The 21,466-nt window shown below is 35.7% G+C and overlaps 1 protein-coding gene across 1 annotated transcript in view; it reads right to left on the bottom strand.

Annotated features, from left to right (window-relative positions):
• The window catches only part of csmd2 (CUB and Sushi multiple domains 2), a 194,854-nt gene that overhangs the window by 165,120 nt on the left and 8,268 nt on the right, over positions 1-21,466 (bottom strand). The window contains exon 2 of the mRNA XM_087787555.1: positions 2,520-2,736. Within this exon, the coding sequence (XP_087643681.1) occupies positions 2,520-2,736 (217 nt within the window). The remainder of the gene's footprint in view (positions 1-2,519; positions 2,737-21,466) is intronic.

Raw genomic sequence — 21,466 nt, 5'->3', positions numbered from 1 at the left:
ATCTTAACATGCAAACACACATGTTTACACCAAACACTTCTCTCATATAGTTTCTCCTTTCAGTTAAGCTTTTTGTATAGAGTAAATTCAATGTCTTTCCTCTTCACGTGTTTTCGAACTTCTTAGACAGAGAGAGCGGAACGGTTTCCCTCCGTCCCACTGGAGCATCAATATACAACACAGCCCAGAGGTCCAAACAGGAGACAGGCTGTGGAGAACAGCATAACACCAATACATAATGGATTTTCCTCTCTCTTTCACTGGCCCAGTGTGGGGAGATGCAGTGAAGGCACCACTGGCGGAACATAACCAACAGGGAAGAGGCAGCAGAAAGGTGAAGGAGAGATATCAACAGTGTAAAGAAGGAGAGCCCAACTGGGACCGGGAACAACAATAGTAGCCAAAGGCGGCACAAAAAGCCCAAAATGCTGACTTAAATCCTAATGAAATGGAACTGCATTCACCAACTGTATATTTCTTAAAGGCTCCTTGACTAAAGTCTAAATTAAATGAAAAAGTTTGGTATTGTTAACAAGATGGGGAACGGCCTTCAGGTCACCTTGACCCAGAGACAACACGAAGGTTAATGTCTATTGATCCAGGGTGAACCATAAAAATCATAGAGGAGTTTTTTGCACTGACCTTGTTTTAAAAGATAAACATGGAATGCATTGTAATAACACATTTGAGGTCCAATTTGTACTTTAATAGTTAACTTACAAGTCAATATATCTCCTTAAAATAAGTTTTAGTTTAAGCACATAAACAACTAGACAAAATTGGATAGCTGATTTAGCCTTGGTTAGGTTTAAAATAAAAATATGTGCGAAAAACATTTATATATATATATATTTTTTAATGCCCTTATCGGTAACATCTTTTAACTACCTCTTGGAGAATCGGTGCCCACCATTCTGCTTTACAGCATTCAAGGACAATCTTTTGCATTAATAAAATAAAAGGTGTTTTTTACAGCAAAGGTTTTAACTTGGTACACAGATTATCCCAGCCATCTGCATCCTTTCATGATGAATTGTGTGTGTTAGTATGCACACAGAGCACAGGTTAAACCCCCCAACAAGGCAACTGTTCTTTTGTTGTAGTATCTAAGATCTGAGTTTTGAGTCCTAGTTACTCTTTGTATTAAGGTTTTGTCCCACACTGAAATGTATAATGTTATCACGATGGCTTGAAACCTTTTTAATACAGTGAACATTTGCTATAACAATTGGTCTCTTTGATAAGATGTACAAATTGCCAGTCTGGCAATTGACAGAATAAATTAGATTAGATAAAACTTTATTAATCCCTTGGTAAAAAATCCTTTGGGAAATTAGAGTTCCTGTCACGTTGCTGCAGCTGACAGAATGACAAAGTGCAAAGAACAAGAGTAAAGTCACGGTTATTTGTAAAAACAGTGTCCCCACTAAAATAAAGCTCTTAAAGTAGTTCCCTTGGCTTTTTAATAACATTTAATCATCAAGTAATAATATAATAATGTGCTGTTACCCAACCCTTCAACATTTTAGACACAAATTGAAATAATATATTATTATGAATGCAGGATTTAGTCTCACATTTAAAACATTACATAAACCTTGTTATAAATTGCCAAACAGAACTGTAACCACCAAATAATCATTTTATAAGGAATTATTGATGCTTTTCAATGACTAAATGGGATCATTTCACCCAGAAAATGATTCCATGGTTCTTCTTTGAGGTTAAATTCTACGGATCCTTAATACATGAAACCTTAAAATATTGTCTTTGTCCACTTAATTAAGTGAAACGACACAACATTACCTATTTAGACACTTTATACCTGGGAACTCAAACACACAATGGTCCAAAATATTTCAACAGTCTAAGTAGGTTTTTACATCTTTGTCTTGCTTCAACAACATAAGATTCACTTAACTCTTATTGAAAGTCTCTGTATATTGTATGATCAATTATCTTATTTTTAACACTAGTCCCCACATCATCCTAAACATTAATCTACTTTGATTCTGAGGAAACCATCCAACAGGCTACATAAAACGTCGTGGTCATCCTAATTTAAACCTCTGGGCCTTGAGTTTGACACATGATTTATTAAAAGGCGCTATGGCAATACACACTTATTACACAGTGATCTAGAATATGAAAATCAAATTGAAATTTTCACGGATATTACATGCCCCCTTTGGCCTATCTGAAGGCCCTGGTGAAACCGTAACCTCTTTAACTCCACCACATCCATCCCACTTATATGCAGTATTACGTTTTTTTAATCATTATAACTGCTTATCTCTTATAAGTACCAGTACAGTAACACTTGTGCTCCATAACATTAATCTTAAGATTGAAAAAATAAAAAATGAATGAAGCCCAGTTAAACCATCCACTAATTTAATTTCACATTATCAAGAATCAATTATGTATGACTTAATGATAAACTTGTAGGTGTATCTTTATCCTTTGTATCCTTTCTATCACCAATGCCATAAAAGGGAAAATTAAGGTTTGGTCTTTACCTTGTTCTTAGGTTTCCTGGGCTCGAAGGTCCATCATATACTGACAAAATGTCGAAGTCCTCCTCCAGAGCAAAGCCTTGAAACACAAGTTGTATCCTGTTGTGCTCCGCAGCCATGATGACCCAGGTGCAATTGGCATAGTTAGGATATCCGTAAGGGTAGCCAGGACTCTCTATCGTCCCGTTGGGACTGTGCAACGTGTAACTGCAGTTCTGAGCTGTAGACAGAAAAAAAAAATACAAAAATGGTTAAAATAGCCAGAAGGTTCATTTTTATGAAGTATAAAAATATCATTAACACCAAATAATTAAAACCACGGATGCATGAACACATGACAGCATTTGTTATCGTTTCCATTATCCCCCAAAGTCATTAATACATCATTTTAAAATTCCCCTAATTATCTCTCATTTATCATCACATACTTGTTTATTCACTTGTCTTTTGGGTACAAGAACAGAGGCCTTCATCACTTTAACAAGTTATCCTAATTCTGTCCTTATCTGTGGTCCACGACACCTACAGCATAGGGTAGCCTGAATTAATATGCAGACGTTGCAGATGATATTTATATGCCTCATTTTAAATACAGTAATGACAGGACTGTCTCAGACGTCCTTGTTTACTGAGACAGATTCTGAGAACATGATTTAATAAGTACAAAAACAAGGGGCCTAACTGCTTTGTTTTGACCGTAGTCATTAGTGATGCTGTTAGTGAACATTGCTTATTTCCCCAGTAATAAAAAATAAGCTATGAAAGCTCTGTATGAGCACCTGTTTACGTCAATAAAACAGAACATGTTTGTACAGAATTAGTGCTACTACTTCTGTGATTCTGTGTGTTTATTTGTGTCTGTATTATTACACAAATGTTTGTTTGGAAAAAAGACACATAAAATCTACATTCATCACTTAAAGCAACAACATGAAACATTTGAACATTATCCATTTTTCTTTCAAAATATTTCTGTAATTGGTGTCCTATATGTTATATTGTGGTCTGTGAGTGTCATGTGACCACAAAACTGTTTAGCCACAGTGGGTCAGAGACAGTTTTGAAAATGAAGTAGTAGTTTGAAGTTACCAGGAAGTTAATCGGTAATGCTGAAAAAAAACAAACATTTAATTGACACAAGAAGGAGACAAACTCTTTACTTTCAACTCTGTGTTTTGGGCCTGTAAAGGACAACTAATGTTTTGATTTAGGTGACTTTGAAATAGATCTTGGACTCTATTGGACTCATCAGTATGTGTCTGTTGGTACAAAATTCTCTTTTCATTTAAATATTGACATTAGAAAATGTGATTAAGCACAGCCCACATTATAACATATAAGACACCAATTACATAAATATTTTGAAAGAAAAATGGATAATGTTCAAATGTTTCATGTTGTTGCTTTAAGTGATGAATGTAGATTGTATGTGTCTTTTTTCCAAACAAACGTTGGTGTAATAATACAGACACAAATAAACACACAGAATCTAAGTAGTACCAATTCTGTATATGGTTGTAGGAGGAGTAAAGCCGATTTTTCTTCAAAATGAGCTCTGCTGACTACCTGTTTCCTTCTTCACTCTTAAAACGATCTTTAATCTTAATTTTTTAATCTGAGCCAAATATGTCATTTTGTTGTGAAAATCCTGTTATCAGATTTCAATGTAATACAATCTGGTATTAATTGGGAAGCAAACAAAAAAAAGTCTTTATTCCCAGTTCACTCTTAAATGTACATTGTAGAAATCAAACAATGGCTGAGTGAAAACACTCTACAGCTAAATGTGGACAAAACTGAAACACTGGTGATTGCTCCTGATGATAAGGTTCCAGGGTTGAGTCAGTACTTGGGTGACTTAGGTCAGTCTGTCAAACTGAGCCTGAGAAACCTGGGTGTTGTATTTGCTAAAGACATGTCTCTTGTTCAACACTGCAGAAAACTGACCAGAAACTGTTTCCTTCAACTGAGAAAAATCTCTAAACTTAGGAAAATGTTGTCAGAACATGATCTGGAGCTTGTAATCCATGCGTTTGTTTCTTCTCGTCTGGACTATTGTAACAGTTTGTTTTCATGTCTTAACAAGAAGGAGTTGTCTCGTCTGCAGTTGATTCAGAACTCTGCAGCGAAAACTCTGACCCGCTCAAGTTGAAGAACTCACATTTCTCCGATCCTTAAAACTCTTCACTGGCTTCCAGTTTCTTTCAGGATCAACTTTACAATTCTGGTTCTTACTTTCAGATCTATTCATGGTCAGGCTCCTCCTTACATCACTGATCTGATCCAGCCTTACACCCCAGCTCGGGCTCTGAGGTCTGTGGATCAGAATCTACTTATGGTTCCTCGCACACGGCTCAGGACCAGAGGAGAGAAATCTTTTCAGGCTGTTGCTCCTAAGCTTTGGAACAATCTTCCTCTCTCTTTGCGCTTGATTCAGTCGACTGACTCCTTTAAGAAACATCTTAAGACGTTTCTATTTGTTCAGGCTTTTCCTTGATTTTCTGGAACTCCTGTGTTGTTCTCAGTATTATCTTGATCTTTAAAGTACAGTATATACTTTTTCTATTGTTTTGATTGTTAAAGCGCTTTATGACACTGGTCTGGAAAAGCGCTATATAAATAAATATTACTTACTTACTTACTTACTTACACTATGTTGACGCTGAAAATTCAGAGATCAGGAGCAGAAAAAGCATACATGCTTCCATACATTGGCTGCTTCAAAAAAAAAGCACAATACAGTTAAATATATGTGTGAAGTGAAAATACAATATCAGAAGCTAAAGGTGAAGCTTGGCTGTATATTAGAAATAGATGAGGTAGAGGAGAGTGAAATCATCTCCAGTCGCAGCATATCCTTTATTCCAATGTTGACACCCCAGGGCCAGATATTTTTTTTCCTATTTTGAAAATTCTAGCGTTGGCTTCTAAGCATTCACTCTTCAGAGCTTCGCATGTGCTTGACCGCATCCAAAAGATACCATTGTGAGTACTCTTGAACTCAATTCAATATATTTAACTTGCCATAAACTTAGCGTTAGTGTGTTCTTAACTTTACAGCAGAATGAATGTAGAGCTGCTTGGTTTTTGACCGTCTGATTTGGCTTGAAGGTAAAAACAAACTTAATATTAACCATGTCTTTTTTAAGGTAAAATTCAAACAAGAGAGGAGCACGTTTATTTATCAAGTTTAAAATATACTAAGACTGAAATCCCAAACTAAAAAGAAAAGCCAAGGACCAAGGTATTTGTAATGATCTTCACATCAGTTTTAATCTGAGGGCGCCACCTACTAAAAACAATGCCTATTATACATCACATTCACAAAAAAGTAGAATAACTAATACAAACATTGGCCATGTTTACCAGACCCATTAAGAAGCTCTTAACTACTACAATCTTCTTAGGAGGGATCTTAAGAACTCTGTGAAAAAAGGAAGTGTGTTCCAGAGTTGATCTTAAGCTTAAGAAGATATTTTTCCTAAGAAGGACATGCAAGATCAAGCTGACCCACTCTCGCTCTGATTGGCTGACACACTCGAAAAACAGTGGCTAGAAATGAAAACAATCGTTGACATTTCAGAGATATCAAGGGTGTCGTTGAGCTCAGCTAAAGCTCATCCAAAGAGGCTCCCGCTATTCTTTATAAAGGAGTTGACAAAGTCCCTGCATGCGCTGTGTGTGCGCTGATAAAATGGTCAGTAATCAATTTGAGTGGCAACAATTGATTCAGTTTCAGCACCACCATAGTGGACATCCCCCCTAAGAGGTTCTATCAAAGCTTCTTTGGTTTGATCAAAAGGTTCTCCTAAGAGGGCAATTTAGAACAGGTCCGTGCAAACCCCCGACTATAAGTGTTTCTTCTTACCCTCTTACAACCACAGGGGGAAAGGGGCAATAACACCAGATGTCGTTGGCTTAATATAAAAATAAGTGGTGTACTAGGGAACAAAATGTGTATTCAAACAAAACAGAGGAACCCATGAATGAGGATTCTATTCTAGAAATAAAAGATATCAAATGGGAATAACAACCTCTTAATTGACAAATTTAAGAAAAATGAATTGAAATAGTGGCTCACAGCGTCAAAAGGGGAAACCAAGGAACTTCTTAATCAAGGGCAAGTAGGCTAAGCGATACAAAAATATCAGAGTTAAATTAAGTGCAGAATCTATGACCAATCACAGGAGAGTACTTGCACACAACTGTTTGCATACTGGACACATGACATACACTAAGGGACAGAGCATAACAGACAATGGCCATGACATAGTTGAACCCATCTTAAGAGGCTTCTTACGTCCTGAAGAACAACTAAATCTGAGAGACGTGGCCAATAATAGTGGCAGTATTTTGGCAGCCAGACTTAAATTTCCAATCTGGTAATTTATAACCTCCAATTTAGGGCCTTGGAAAGGAGAGGTTTATTTAGATCAGAGCCCTTTCTCAAAGGCATGTGTGGCACAAGGCCTGTTGAAAAATGAAACTTAAAAAATACAAGAGGTAAACATGAATTATTTAATTCTGCTGGCCCTTTCAAATATACCAAGATCAATCAGGACCACACGCATTATACTTGTCATGGTGATAATATTAAACTTACTGTGAACAAAAAAGAATATTTAAAAAGAAGTATGAGAATTTTCTCATTAGCGTTTATCTCCATCAACCAGCTAATATTTGTAATTAAATATTTTGCATCATAACAGCTTGTTTTACCAACTTTATTCAACCATCACATTCTAATGAATAATAATCACTTGTTTGTTAAACATTTAATTATCATTTAAAATGATGAGCTTTTAATAAAGCTATTTTGTAACCAAATATTTTATTTTATGTTGTTTAATTGATTGACTGTATGAATCTAAAATTGTTAGACTAAAAAAAGATTAACTTATTCGTCGAATAACTTATATTAAGTTTATTTCTTGGCTAATAAACATTTTTGAAAACCTTCTTTTTGGCTCACTCAATGTAAGACAAATATATCCATTAGTTATCAAATAGCTTAATCAAAAATAACATTATGCTCAATATTAATTGGATGTAATACCATGGTAATTTTTAAAAACTAAAAGTGCCATCTTGTCGCCTTTCAAACTGTATAATGCTATGAGCTCTCACTAGTATTCTCTAGCGATGGTCTGATGAAGTTTGAGGTTTGATCAGAAATAGTGTTCCAAACTATGGCAAATAGTGCAGAGAGCGCCATCTAGTCGACACTAAAAATAATAACACTGCTTCATGAAGCTTTATCAGACCATCACTGGTATCATCCAAGTAGAACTGGAAGATGTTTTTGGTAGTGATGATCTGATGAAGCTTCAGAAAAAAGTGTCCCTTTTACATTGTCTCGTTTTAATGATGCAAAGTTTCAATAGGATAGCTGTGAATAGGATAGAGCGACCTCTAGTAGACTCATATAAAGCTTCATCAATAGTTTCAATGAGGAAGACAAGATTCTGGGCTTCTTTGCTCTGAAGAGACCAGACTTTAGATAAGCCTCGGAAGATGGATTGTTGTATGGATTCTACAATATAAAATCAAACTCTGATAGAACATAAAATATATAGTCGTAAGCCTTATATGGAGCAAGTCTAATTGATATTGGACTAAAAGTGTTGGTCTGTCTTGTCCACTTTAACGGTTGTGATTGATTTATCTTGACTGAGATGGGTGTGGCTATTAAGTGGTCAAGTTTCTGATTTGTTAGACATTTAAGATTACAGCAGAAGTTTAAACATCTGCCAAATAGTCCCATAAAGCATTCAAGTCTCAGCTGTATTGATCAAATTTATCACAGAGGGATTTAAAAGGGGGAATAAACTAGGCAAAAAAAACATGCTTAAATACTATTCTACTGAGCTATCTTAATCAACAACATGAGAGTTCACTGTTTTGTGAAGAATAAACTGCTTTAAATATTCCTACTGTACAATCGTTCAATTATTTTTGACAGAAGACAGAGTGTGATGTGTGGAAAAGACAGTCAGTGCCAGGCAGCTTTTGTAACGGAAATATTAAAGCATCACTTCAAGCCGATTTATTTGAAAATCCATGATTAAAATCATAACCTTTGCACAATTATTGGAAGAGCAGATTTTTAGCTGGAACCACAATTAAAATAGAGTCAATAGAATTGATTTTTGGAATAATTTATAACAGCAGGACATAAAACCGACTGAGTAATACATATATAAACAAAATTAAAAATGAATGATTCCTGTGAAAAAAAACAAGCATAAAAAAGTAATCTTTTTTTCACACAAACATTTTTTTAATTAATTATTTTAAAGTGTTTAGCACCATCGATCGACTAAATGAAGCAACATCCTATTTCTTTAAGAGCTCAGTATGTGGTATCTGAGACAATTAGGCAGAAAATGAATTAACTATACAACTTATTAACAGACAAATGAGTTGAAAATACAAGTCAAATATGCGTTGATAAAACAAAGGTTTGACTTGAGTTTCACTGATGAACTTTTTCCGAAAAGACTGACCTGCAAAAAGTTACTGAGAGTCTCTTCTCTCGATCCAAGCATGAGATTAAGCACATCCAGCACTCAAAGTGGGGCTGAATAATTTAAGGCTTGCGCAGAGTACATTATGAAATTAGTTGCAGGGAGCTGGTGACCTACTCAGAAGCCCCTCTGTAAATTTGTAGGAAGGAGATATCAAACAGTTGACCCAGCTGACCCACCATAAAGACCCCATAAACAGACTGCTGGCGCTGCTATTTTAGCCCAGCTGGACGAAGAGTGTGAGGAGTAAGGTCGTTTTTTTTTTTATTCAGTATTTCAGTTGCAGAGTTATTTTAAGTGATTATGAAAATGGAATAACAACAAATGGGCACAGTCAGCAAAAATGCAAATAGCAAGTGTGTCTTTAGTTGTCTGGAATACACTCATAAAGCTGATGAGTGCTCTCTTGTGCTCCACTTGGCCATGTGATTACTGTTCATTCACTTCAAGGAGAGTCCTACATACCTAATATGGTAAAACATTCTGGAAAAGATGCTTGAGTTTGTAACTAATGAACGGCCCCAGAGTGCATCCTCCACAGTCAGAAAACGCTTGACCATAATATGAATAAGGACACGTTAATAATAATTATAATATGGAAAGTGTTTTTCTTTTGGAAAATACTGCCTATTATGGGATATAATCTTCTGTATAAGTAACTGAATTAATGTTTACCATATGTTTAAGTAAACTATGCATTTTAATCGTACTTTACATCAGTGTTTCATTTGTTTTAAGGGAAAAAGTTGAAAATGTTGAGTGCTGTACAAATTCCAATTAATCTATTAAAGAGTATTGTAAAATATGAATACAAAAGCATGTATCTAGGTATTTTCTTTTCCATTTTCCAAACAACTTTTTTGCCTCAAGTTGGTTCCTTAATTCTCTCCAGTACATTGGTATCTGGGGCAACCCAGTCTCGCAAAAACAACAAAACATGTTTTAATATAAACTGTAATTATATATTTTTTTTGATTAAAGCAAATTATGAATGATTTATGGTTAAGGGGTTGAATTGTGCAAGTGTTTTCTTCTATCCACACCTTTTTGGATCTTCAAATATAGTAGATTTATGTTTACATTGAGAAAAAATGTTTATGTATATTTTTTTCTTAATGAACGAATCGTATTTAATTATAATTATATCTTACTAACTAGCAATCACCAACTTAACTCTACATAAGTCAATTAGCGTGTTTCTGTTCTATAATCTAACAACCGAAACTTCTCATTAAAATCTGTCTGAAATCCTGAGGTAGAACTGTATTTTAAGTGCTTAAAGAGATAACAAGAGGCCATTTCAATGGCCTGACAGGCAAATGGACGGCACAAGCCCCCTAACGGTTTGATGCACTTTAGTGTACTTATCGCTGTCGATGTGGATAAATGTACAAAATGATGCGATGTGCAAATGGCAGAGGGAGAAATGTTTGCTCTGGATTCACGCTGATGACAATACAACACAATCACCCGCAATGAATCTGCCATGTCTGGCTTCATTTAAAATTGAAATTGTAACTGTTTTAAACATTTAGATACCTTATCAGGACCATGAATAAGTAAACTTGGGTCAGATATTAAATTAACTCTCTTTTATCAAACACCAAGTAAAATATGATTGACATTTCTTCACAAGGTTTCCCTGAAACAACTTATTTTTCAAGGTTACTAGATTTAGCTTCTATAATATTTGGCTCTTGCTCCACTAAATCAAAGAAATATTAAAATTATATTTAACTGAGAGCACCAACATGTTGACACTGTATTAAGAAACCCTAACAGCTGTTTCAGGAAACCTACCCAACCCATCACTAGTAGTTACAGCTTGTGTGTGTACCATCATGTTCTCGCATGACAGACCCATCAGTCACTCATTCATCTCCAACAGCTGGAAACAGACATGGCCGCCAGCTGACTTGAAATTGGATAAAGACAGATATATATGATACTAAATGGAAAGTAGCTTTATCTCTTCCAACTTGTCCTTGTGAGAATTAATCAATGAAGCCAACAACCAGTTCTACAGTAGTAAAACCACCACTGATACAATCCAAATAATATCAGTATCAAGTAAATAAAAAGGAGGAAAAATACCATACTCAATAAAATTTACAGGCCTATAATAACCTGCTGACATGCTAAAAAATATAATATGTTCTCTGTAGGCCTGCAAAATAATAGCTTAACTCAACTTACTTTTTCCTATTCACTGTGCGCCTCAAACCAGGTACATCCAAATACTGATCTTCTTAATGTGGTGATGTGCACAGGACCCAAATATATCTCAATAAAATGTGTCTCCTCTTTGTGCATACAACTGTTTGGCGCGAACAATGAAGGAATATTGTTGAATGACAACATAACAGGTGCATTAGAGGAGCCGCTCAAAGGGGAAAATGTACCCTATGATGTTTGGTTTGAATGTTCTCCGATCAGCACTTTAGGCAGCCACGGTTGCCTTTTGTGCAGGTGGCTGAGGTTCCTACATGGCATAACAGAAAAAAGTATTATATAAACTCTTGCAATATTATAGTAAAACTCTTTAATTTGAAATATTAAATATTACAGTAAATAAATAATAATGAATTGACCTATAAATAATAGCCTAACAATCCTATTATACACACATATAGACTTCTTTATTTCTTAACGTGAGGAAAATACTTTGCACATAACTGCCCTTAAGGAACTTCTTACTGTTGTCCTGATGAGGTACTAAAATAAATGATATGTGTGCATTTAGCTGAATACATTGTTATTTTCCCATCCAATAACATTAATCATTGAACCCTCTATTGAAAGACAACTATTGCACAAGTATTCTCGTGACTTTTCCTTGACACTTGTCATAGAAGATACAGAAAGAGTCTGTTTTATGCAAGAGCTTGTAGAGATTGCAATAGATGAATGTACACTATTTCATGTAAATGTGCTTTCTTTCTTTTTATTGGTGTTAAATATAATAAATAAATAATATCAGAATATTTTCTATCATAAAATTGTTGTCAATGAAGTTGACAATATAATGGTTAAGGCTGTTTTGTGATAGGCTTTGTCTGCCTAGTTCACTCAAATCAGAAACCTTTACATGATACTCCATCAACCCAATAACAATTGAATAGATTTCACTAAAACACATTTTTGGTCGACGTCATCAAGTGTTCAATAAATGTGTTGTCATGTTGTGTTCCTGCCTCCTGGTGCCCCGTGTAGGCGTTAATTTTATTTTATTTTTTTTAATCTTTTAATACGCATATCAGAGACAAGTAGCGACCTTGAATGAGGTGGAACATAAAGTTTCCCCCTCGCTGACTTCACTCGTGTCTGTGTGTGTGTGTGTGTTTGCAGACAACATTCGTACATTTTGTTTTTATTGTTAGGGCAGATTTTTTTTAGGAACGGGCAAACTGAGCGGCCGCGGCTCTGACATTTTGATGAATGGATGGTCAATATCCTCCAGTCCTCCAGGACAAAACCCCCTCAGCAAAGGAAGACAGAGAAGAGCAATGATAGAGTCTGAGTCAGACACAGCTGGAACTAACTGTCTGAATGAAAGGTGGAAAATATATCTATTTATATTTTATAGATGACAGGCCGGATAATAGATGTAAGGTTGAATTGGGGGACATTCTGGACAGAAATGGTGGGATGGAATCGAATCGAAAGAGAATGATAGTTGTGGATCAGGAGAATAAAAACAGAAAATACAGAAAATAAGTTGAGATTTCAGGACTAAAGCTTACACGTTGAATTTTAAATCGTTAATCTAGACATGAGGCAAACTCAAAGCCTTCTCTTCTTACATTTGGGCTTCATCATCATCGTTGTATACTTGTTCACCTTGAAAATACTTACACGTACTATTTATATTAGTCCAATGTATAAAGGGTCTCATTCGTGAAACACGAGTGAATCCCTGTGCAGATTTGAGACAGAGGGGTGTCCCAATACTTCTTTGATTAAAGGGGGAGGGGTAAGACGAAGGGCTAAGTAGCCCTTGTAAACGAGTGAGGTCGGAGGCACACTTGAAACGGAGGGGTATGATGCATTAACCCAGAAACGGTGCAAATCTGTGACCATAGTGATGCAAGTGTGCAACAAAGAGCATAATATGAGTATTTTAGCAAATAAAATTGTCATTTGTTTGTAATTTTGCACAACACTGTGAAGATGCTATCGATAGCTTTATAGCTAGTGACAACTCACTTATTTAAAATTAAAATGTTTGCTTTCTGTAGATAGTTCTTGATAATAAACTATTTGATAAGATGACCCTGGTCTAGAAAAGCGCTATACAAATATTACTTACTCACTAATATACAATCCGGCATTATATTATATTTTACAGACTCGCCGAATAAACACTGGAACTTCGATATATATATATATATATATTAGGGCGTTTATATATATATATATATATATATATATATATATATATATATATATATATATATATATATAAGATAAGTTAATTGTGAATGATCAAAGTTAAGGTAACGGAACTATTCTATGGTTGTGTTTTTATCGACGCGCCCACACAAAATCACACACAAATGATAGTTTTTGCCTTCTAGTCTTTCTTATTTGTCGTCCTGTAGGTTTGGATTTACTATAGTTTATCATTGATCCTCTCTATGCCGCCAATGAGGTGTTTTCATATTTTGAACCTTGTTATTATACTTCAAGCTACGATCTGTATATTGTTATGTTTACAAGAGTGTTTGTACTTATATCTCTTTTATGTTCTTTAAAATGCAGTTTTCACAGCTCAACAATGGCACTATTCAAAGCAAAAGTACAAGGGAATTTATTTTTAGGATTATTAAAAATACAGAAAAAATAACAACAACAACAATACTATTATTATATTTAGGCTTTAATTATGTAAATATTATATGTGTCTCTCTTTCCCTTCGTGTATGTGTGTGTTTGTGTGTATGTCTTTCTTTTTATTGCTCTCCCCATGTGTGTGTCAGGACTTCCAAATACCTCAGAGCGGTTATGGTACAGAAAAGGGGGAGACAAATGCTGCTGCCTGGCAGTTTTATGAAGAAATGTAGGAGGTGTTTGAGAAAAAGGTGATGGCGCATCGTTTAACAAGGAGGATTCCGCAATAATCCTACATGTAATGTCTCTTGTCCCTTGCTGCTCATATTCTGTGTCTCTCATCTATGTCTTAACTGTTCTGAACAAAAGATCTCTCATAAAAATGACTCTATTGCTCAATTTTGTATATTGGGTCAATAAAAGTCTGGGTCATAATGTTTCTTGTGTGCCTGTCCTCTAGGACTCTGTTGAGCCCAGGGAACCTACACTAAGCGAGCCAGGAGCACAAAAGCACAACCCTGCAGTTCATAATCCCCACAACCAGGTGCATCAGGAGCCTCAAGTAGGAGTCCAAAGGAAGATTAAAGTTGTTATGAGGAAAGTGAGGCAAAGACAGAAGTGTTCTTTAACCTTTTTTAAACACTGGTTAATGAGATGTAGAAATTCCTACACATTTTTACACATTCATGTTTACAGTTGTGTTTTGAAACCTATGAGCCTTATTTATGTTAATGTTCACACAAATCATACTGTATATGTTAAATAAAACTTTCGAAAAGTTTTAAAATTAAACTGTTATGTTTGTTTTTACATATTGTTTGATACAATGTAACATTCAGTCAGCAGCAACAATTGATGACATAGCAAGGGGTAGGGCTGTCCCATTTCATTTCTACCCCTTGCCGTAGACACTTCGTTTTAAGCGAAGGGCTAATAGGTATGGAGAAGATGGAGAATCAGAACTCGGCTTTAATAATGCCTCAGTAGAACATAGAACATATCACAGGTGAGACGTAAATTCTTTTACATGAAACTGGAGACAAATAAATGTACCAGCACAAGAAACACATCAGCCACAGAAGGAGTGATCTCAACGCTCGCATTATTGAGGAAACCAGTCTGTCAGGAAATATACTATTAGACCTGCCAATTTTTAACCAATTCAACTAAATGGGATTCAATTTATTTCTTGTTATGTTCAACTCATTGTATTTCCAATAGTGACAAACTTTATTTCAGTGCATTCTTGAATTTACAGAAACTCTACACATACTCATGAGCAGGTGAATGAGACCCAGAGAGAAGGATATCACCTTAAAATCAAAGTATAATGGGATATTTCCTGCAATGCTACCAACTCTACATACTCTGAAAATATCCACAAAGACCCAACGCTTCAATGGTGTATACATGAATGAATCATGGGTATGTGGGTGGGGAGTGAAAGTAACACTGCACTGCCATGTATATGTGGGGATTTATCAGTTGTCGGCACATGCATGAGTGTAATCCAAAGTCCCATAGGGGATAGTATCACATATCTGCATGTACTTCCACTGTTCAGATACAATTACACTCAACATAAACTGTCAATGAGAAAGTGTAATGTAATGTAATCCCTGTGAAAGAATACCATGAAGAAAAAAACACCAGGCACAATAGATAAAATAATGTAGAAATATTATTACAGCTAATTTCTCATTGCATTTAATTGTATTTAACAGGTTTTTATAATGGCCTTATCTAATATTTTAAATTCAAAATAGGGGTGATCAATTTTGGGAAAATAAGGGAAATAATGCAACACTTAAAATATTTAACTATTTACTAATTCTGGCAGATTCATATGTATTTTACCTATTAATGATAATATTTATTTTCTTTTGAAAAAAAAAATGTATTGTTATAATAATGCAAAAGTAAATTATTTGAATGCCCATTCAATGGTTTACTTGTTAATCCCACCACATTCCTTCTTTAAAAAAAAGACATTTAGAGTATTTTGATGCTGTTTAAGCTCAAATGTTGAACCATTGTAATTCAAAATTCTCATTTAAATTTGATCAGCAGTCCTATAATATTAGTTAAAAATAATAATGTATTATAACAAAGTAACAAAATAAAATGTAATACATAAAAGTTGACTTATTTCCATAAGTTCAGTTTCTATGTTGTTTAATACTTCACCAGCCCTAGAGATGCTTTTCCACATTACTATTTATCTCATGATGTGTGCTTGTGCATATGCATGACTTGACCACATCATATTCAAATTAACCTCTAGATGGCCACCATTAAGAAAGAAATGGGGGAGCTCAGCGATCCGGTTCGCCTCCATACATTAGCCTAATGTTCTGGCTGAGATGACACGGCCTGCCGTTTACAGACAAGCCAAATGTGGTGGGAGGAGAGAGTGATGGGTTTGCTACCACTTAGCTTTCGCCCAGCAGCTTGTTTCCAGCAGGTTTGGTCACATATGTCATTTACATTCCATGACCGCACAACATTTAGGAGAATAGTGGTGAACCTTTTCTATACTTTAGAGCAGTGGAATTAGGAAGAATGGAACTGGTTTTACCAGTAAACAAATATAACTATAAGTTTGTGTATTAATGTGACAACAGACTCAATTAAAAAAAAAAAAAAAAAGTTCATTGTGGAAACGATTTCATAGCATGAAATATAAAACACTGCTTCCTCAAGCTTCACCAGCCCATCACTACTTCACAGAACAAGTTTCGGTTTCACTTTTATCGTAGCTCCTGTTATCAATGTGCTAATAACTGGATGGCAATTCTATATTTTGTATTAGGAAATGGTGTCCATAAGTGGTAAACCCATAAAATTATAGGGAAGACATACAAAGACCAAAAGGAAAAGATGGAGAATTACTATATATATATTCAAGAAGGACTCAAAGCTGAGAGACGTTGGCGGTCACCTCTTCGGATTGGCTGATGATGCTTCATGAAACAGTGTACTATTTTTAGAGCTCAGTAGGTTGCGACTTCAGTTTAAGAATGGTGCATCGTTGCAATAGAATAGCTTTTCAAAGCAGTAAATAGAATGCCATCTAATGGACTCTAAAAATAAGTACACTGCTTCATGAAGCTTCATCAACCCACCAACATATTTTTGATCTTTTCCTAAACATGTATATTTAAGCTTGTTAAGGAAAAACTCCACAGGCTAAAGTGTCTAATGGAGATCAGCAACAACACTTTACTAGCTGAAATATTCACGAGTAGCATCCGTGTGAGTGGCGTGACCAAAGGTTTCCAAGTGGAATATTGCCCAAAGCAACACAAACCTCCCCCCGGTGAATCCCTGTGTTAAGCAGCTCACGCATCCAGCGAATGCATGTGATGTCAAAGGAAACGTGACTCATCAAGACACATTCCTTCACTAATCTTTTCATCCTTCCGGATGCTCATCTGCGCATCCATGATGCTTTAGGAACATCAAAGTTTAAAATCGTATTCATAAGGAAAAACATGGAAATTAACAGCCAATAAAGTCACACAACACTAAACGCAGTCATTAGTAAAATGACACAAGTGAACAATCATGCACACTTTTACGCAGCAGCAAAAAAAGACCCTGAACAATAGACCTTGTGTTCTTTTGGACAGAGGGGGAGAAAAGAGAGCATTCAGTTCCTTCCAGCTGGGTCATATTTAAAATAGTGAGTCCTACGCCAGCAATTAAAAAAAAACATGAATAGAATAAAGAATAAACAGCTACAGAGCTAAAAAGTCAATACACATGAATTCCCATTTGCTCATGCATTTTAGCTGCTTCAAAATCTGATTTCGTATTGAAACCCCCACCACCGCTCTTGAGCAACCCACGCAGCGAGGCCTCAAGCAGATCAATAGAAAATAGTCTATTCAGCATGAAAAGGGATACCACAGTTCACAGTCGTAGTGTTCTCTTACTGAAGTTCCATGTCTTGACACATAACAAAGACGCGTAAAAAAAAAAATCGAAAGAAAAAACGTTATTATCACTTATATTTTCACCACAGTAAACACGCATTCACTTAACCATGCAGTCCAAATGTCCACGTTGACATTCAAACATACATCTGTCTCTGAGGATAATTCTTTCCACCCCCTTTTGTGCTCATAATCATTTTATTTCCTCGGTAAAAGCACAATAATTTGAGACGCTAATGTCTAAAACGTTGGCGGCCAATTATCACCTCATTTCCATTCCACTCAAAGCAGAGTGCCTGGCTGCCTGAGATATAGTTGACTCGACCTATGGAGAGCTGCTAAAATTACAGCAAAGATCAAACTTATCTCAGCTAAACAATACATGCATCATTGCATAAGAGTCAGGAAAGGAAAAAAAAAAAGGTTCTAGGCTAAATGTCAGTGAAATTCTTGGCATTTCACTGACTCTCCACAGCTGGTGCAGTGAATCAGTTACCAACAGGGTCAGGTCATTGCTATCTCTTAACCATCTATCACTAGAGATTGAGAAGACAGATGATCAATTGGTCAGACTTCAACACAACCTTTTGACTCACATCCTGTATGCAAATACCATCAAGAGTCAATAACAATCATTTCATACATATGGTGCACTGATTATCCGACTTATAAGTTCAACTCATTTGTCACCCTTTAAAATACAACATGAGGAAAGTACTAGACAATTATGTAGAAGTGAATAAATTGATCATCACAGTAAAAATATACTGTATATATATAATTGAAAGCTTTTTTAACATGTTTCTGATAATAAGCTATGAATAGAGAATATGACGACACACACAAAAAAAACCTGATGTTAGTCTAATCATTATTCGAGAATCTTTCCATTTTTTTTTCCTGGTCTAAAGGCGCTTTGTGATTGGCTGACAAGTCATTACACGTCAGTCAGTATTTATCTCTCAAAAGACAATTATTCCCGTGGAAAAAAATCAGTAAATTGGATTGAACAAAATATGTTTGCATTAGTTTGCGATACGATTGAGTCACAGAATACTAATCAGTGATAAGTATCTTTCATACATACTTTTGTGTAATTGCCTGTGGTCACATGACTGTGAAACGTTGTCAGACCAGGGAGTGACAGTCAAAATCTTAGAAAATCCTCAGACATACATCTTTGTATATAAATATTTATAAATGTAACATATGTGCTAGAACGTGTCCTTTAGTACTTCAATTAAAGTTGTATTAATAGATAAAAAAAAGTGTAAAAAACTCTATTGTAACTGGATAATGTGACGTCATCATTAGACGTCAGCCCGGACACATCAAGCCGACTGATGATGTTAATTCATAATGCATAATAAATGTATAGAGACTACATGTATTACATGTTGTACAGTTTAAAGAGATTGAGTTTATGGGGAAGCTTAAAACACAGGAGGCATATCACAGAGTCAATTGAAAAACACTTGACTGAGTAAGAGTAGATATTGTGAACTGTGATTACACCAGATCGACCATATATGCACTATTCTACTCTCACATGCTTGATTCACAAAGCAAGTACGACTGACTAAATACCACATCATTAATCTATTATCTGCTGCCTTTACCCACCAGTACGGCAGCAGGTTTGGAGACGATCCAAGCTCTTCCTGTCAGGAGGCAGTGTTGCTAACCAAGTCACTGCAGTGCTGCTCATGTTTGTTCCTGAACTTAATGAATAGATCGGCTGATTAGTTTAATTAAAGTACATGAGGGTTGACTGCTTTCAGGCAGGGTTTCATTAGGTCTCCCTATCCATTCTTCAATACAACTTTCCATTGACACCTTCTGTACATTTCATTAGTAAATGAATTTCCTTCCAGTGAGTGGAGCAGAGGACACACTGCTGAGTCTGTTTACAACGCTTAAACCGGAGTTGGGATTGAGTTCATTTTCCTTCAATTTTCATTTCTTATACCTTATTATATATATATATATATATATATATATATATATATATATATATATATATATATATATATATTGGAATGTGGGAGGAAACTCGAGTACCTGAAGAAACATGGAGAACATACCTTACCAACTTCAAACAGAAACGAAAACAGCTGGACGCAAACCTGCAACCTTCTTGCTAAGAGGTGGAATCTCCTAGTGATGGTCTGATGAAGCTTCATGAAGCAGTGTCATTATGTTCAGAGTCCACTAGATGGCGGTCTCTGCTACTATTTTCTTTTGTTTTGAACAACTGTTCTAATGAAACATCACATTAAACTGATGGCGCCACCTACTGACTACTAAACAACATGACACTGCTCCATGAAGCTTCATCAAACCATCACTAGTATCTCCTACCACTAATAATAAGCTAATGAAGCTTCGTGAAATAGTGTCCAATTGTTTTAACTCAGTAAGATAACCCTGTGTTCAAAAACCTTGAGGTATAATTTTAATTGTGATTGTCCTATAAAGCAGGTAATTTTGTGCAGCTGAAAATATTGAGATTGCTTCATGAAGCTTCATCAGCCCATCATTAATAACCATTACGACACAGCCCCCTCTCCCTAGACTGCCTAATTATGTTATTCAATGATCTTCTTTTCTTTTAATGCAAGAAAAAAATCCAAAATCCCTTTCAGGAACTCGCTCCATCCTAACTTCTGATTATATTCATGGAACTACTGCTGTCAAATTAAATCTTTAAAACTGGTCTTTCAAGTGCAGGAATAGAAGGCACACTGACAGTAATTCTCTCCGCCTGATGACTCTGATAGCTTCTTTCCAGCGGAGACCACTGACGGATTGCCTATATGTTGGATAGAGAGAGGGATGATGTACAGGACAGGTAAAGGACAAGTACGATTTACCTCTTGATCCCAATCTCCCCTGCTGATACCTGATAAGAAGAATGTAAGTCGAGAGTTAAAGAAACCTCTTCCGGGGCTTCATCTCCAAAAGACAGATCCAACATTTGTCTTCCACTTCGCGTTGTTCGAGATGAAACAATTTCCTTTTCTCCTCGTTTGACATGAAATGGTTTTCAAGGAACTAAACAAGAGAAATGCAATTGAACAACTATTGTGAATCTTGTTTGCTAAATCATAAGTGGTGAGTCATGTCATATCGTGGCCTTTGCTTATCAAGGGAATAATGGCAGAGTTTGTATTTTCTTTTCTTGATATCTGTTGACTCAGAGCCGAGCAGGCAGCTCCTTGTAAGAGACATTTGGGATTTGCCCGCTGCACACTATGACATTGTCTAAGAAAAGGGATCCAGGAGGTAAATTTGCTGTGGAGGCTTAGATATAGTTGATACTAAAGGGATAATTCACCCAGAGTTATAATTCTCCACTAACCCTCATACATTAGTCAACATGAGAGTGAATGGAAGATGGTTGAAATTTAAATTTTTGGTTTGTGATTATGAACATTTTGACGATTAAAATTTGTTACGGAGTGAAAACTTGTTGTTCATGCTAGAAAAACATGGATCACACAATGGTTTGCCTTTAAAAGGAAATGTGTGCACATATAGTACGTTTGGGTCTTATCAGGAGATGAGAAAACGCAAAAAATAATATTCAACCAACTGCTTCCTGATTTATCATATTGTGTAGTTGTGAACTGAAAACTGATTTATCTTTTTTTTT

Source organism: Callionymus lyra, chromosome 3, assembly GCF_982586985.1.
Source record: "Callionymus lyra chromosome 3, fCalLyr1.hap1.1, whole genome shotgun sequence".
Lineage (NCBI taxonomy): Eukaryota > Metazoa > Chordata > Actinopteri > Syngnathiformes > Callionymidae > Callionymus > Callionymus lyra.
The sequence above is the reverse complement of the archived record's forward strand: the minus strand, read 5'-3'. Positions and strand labels throughout refer to the sequence as shown.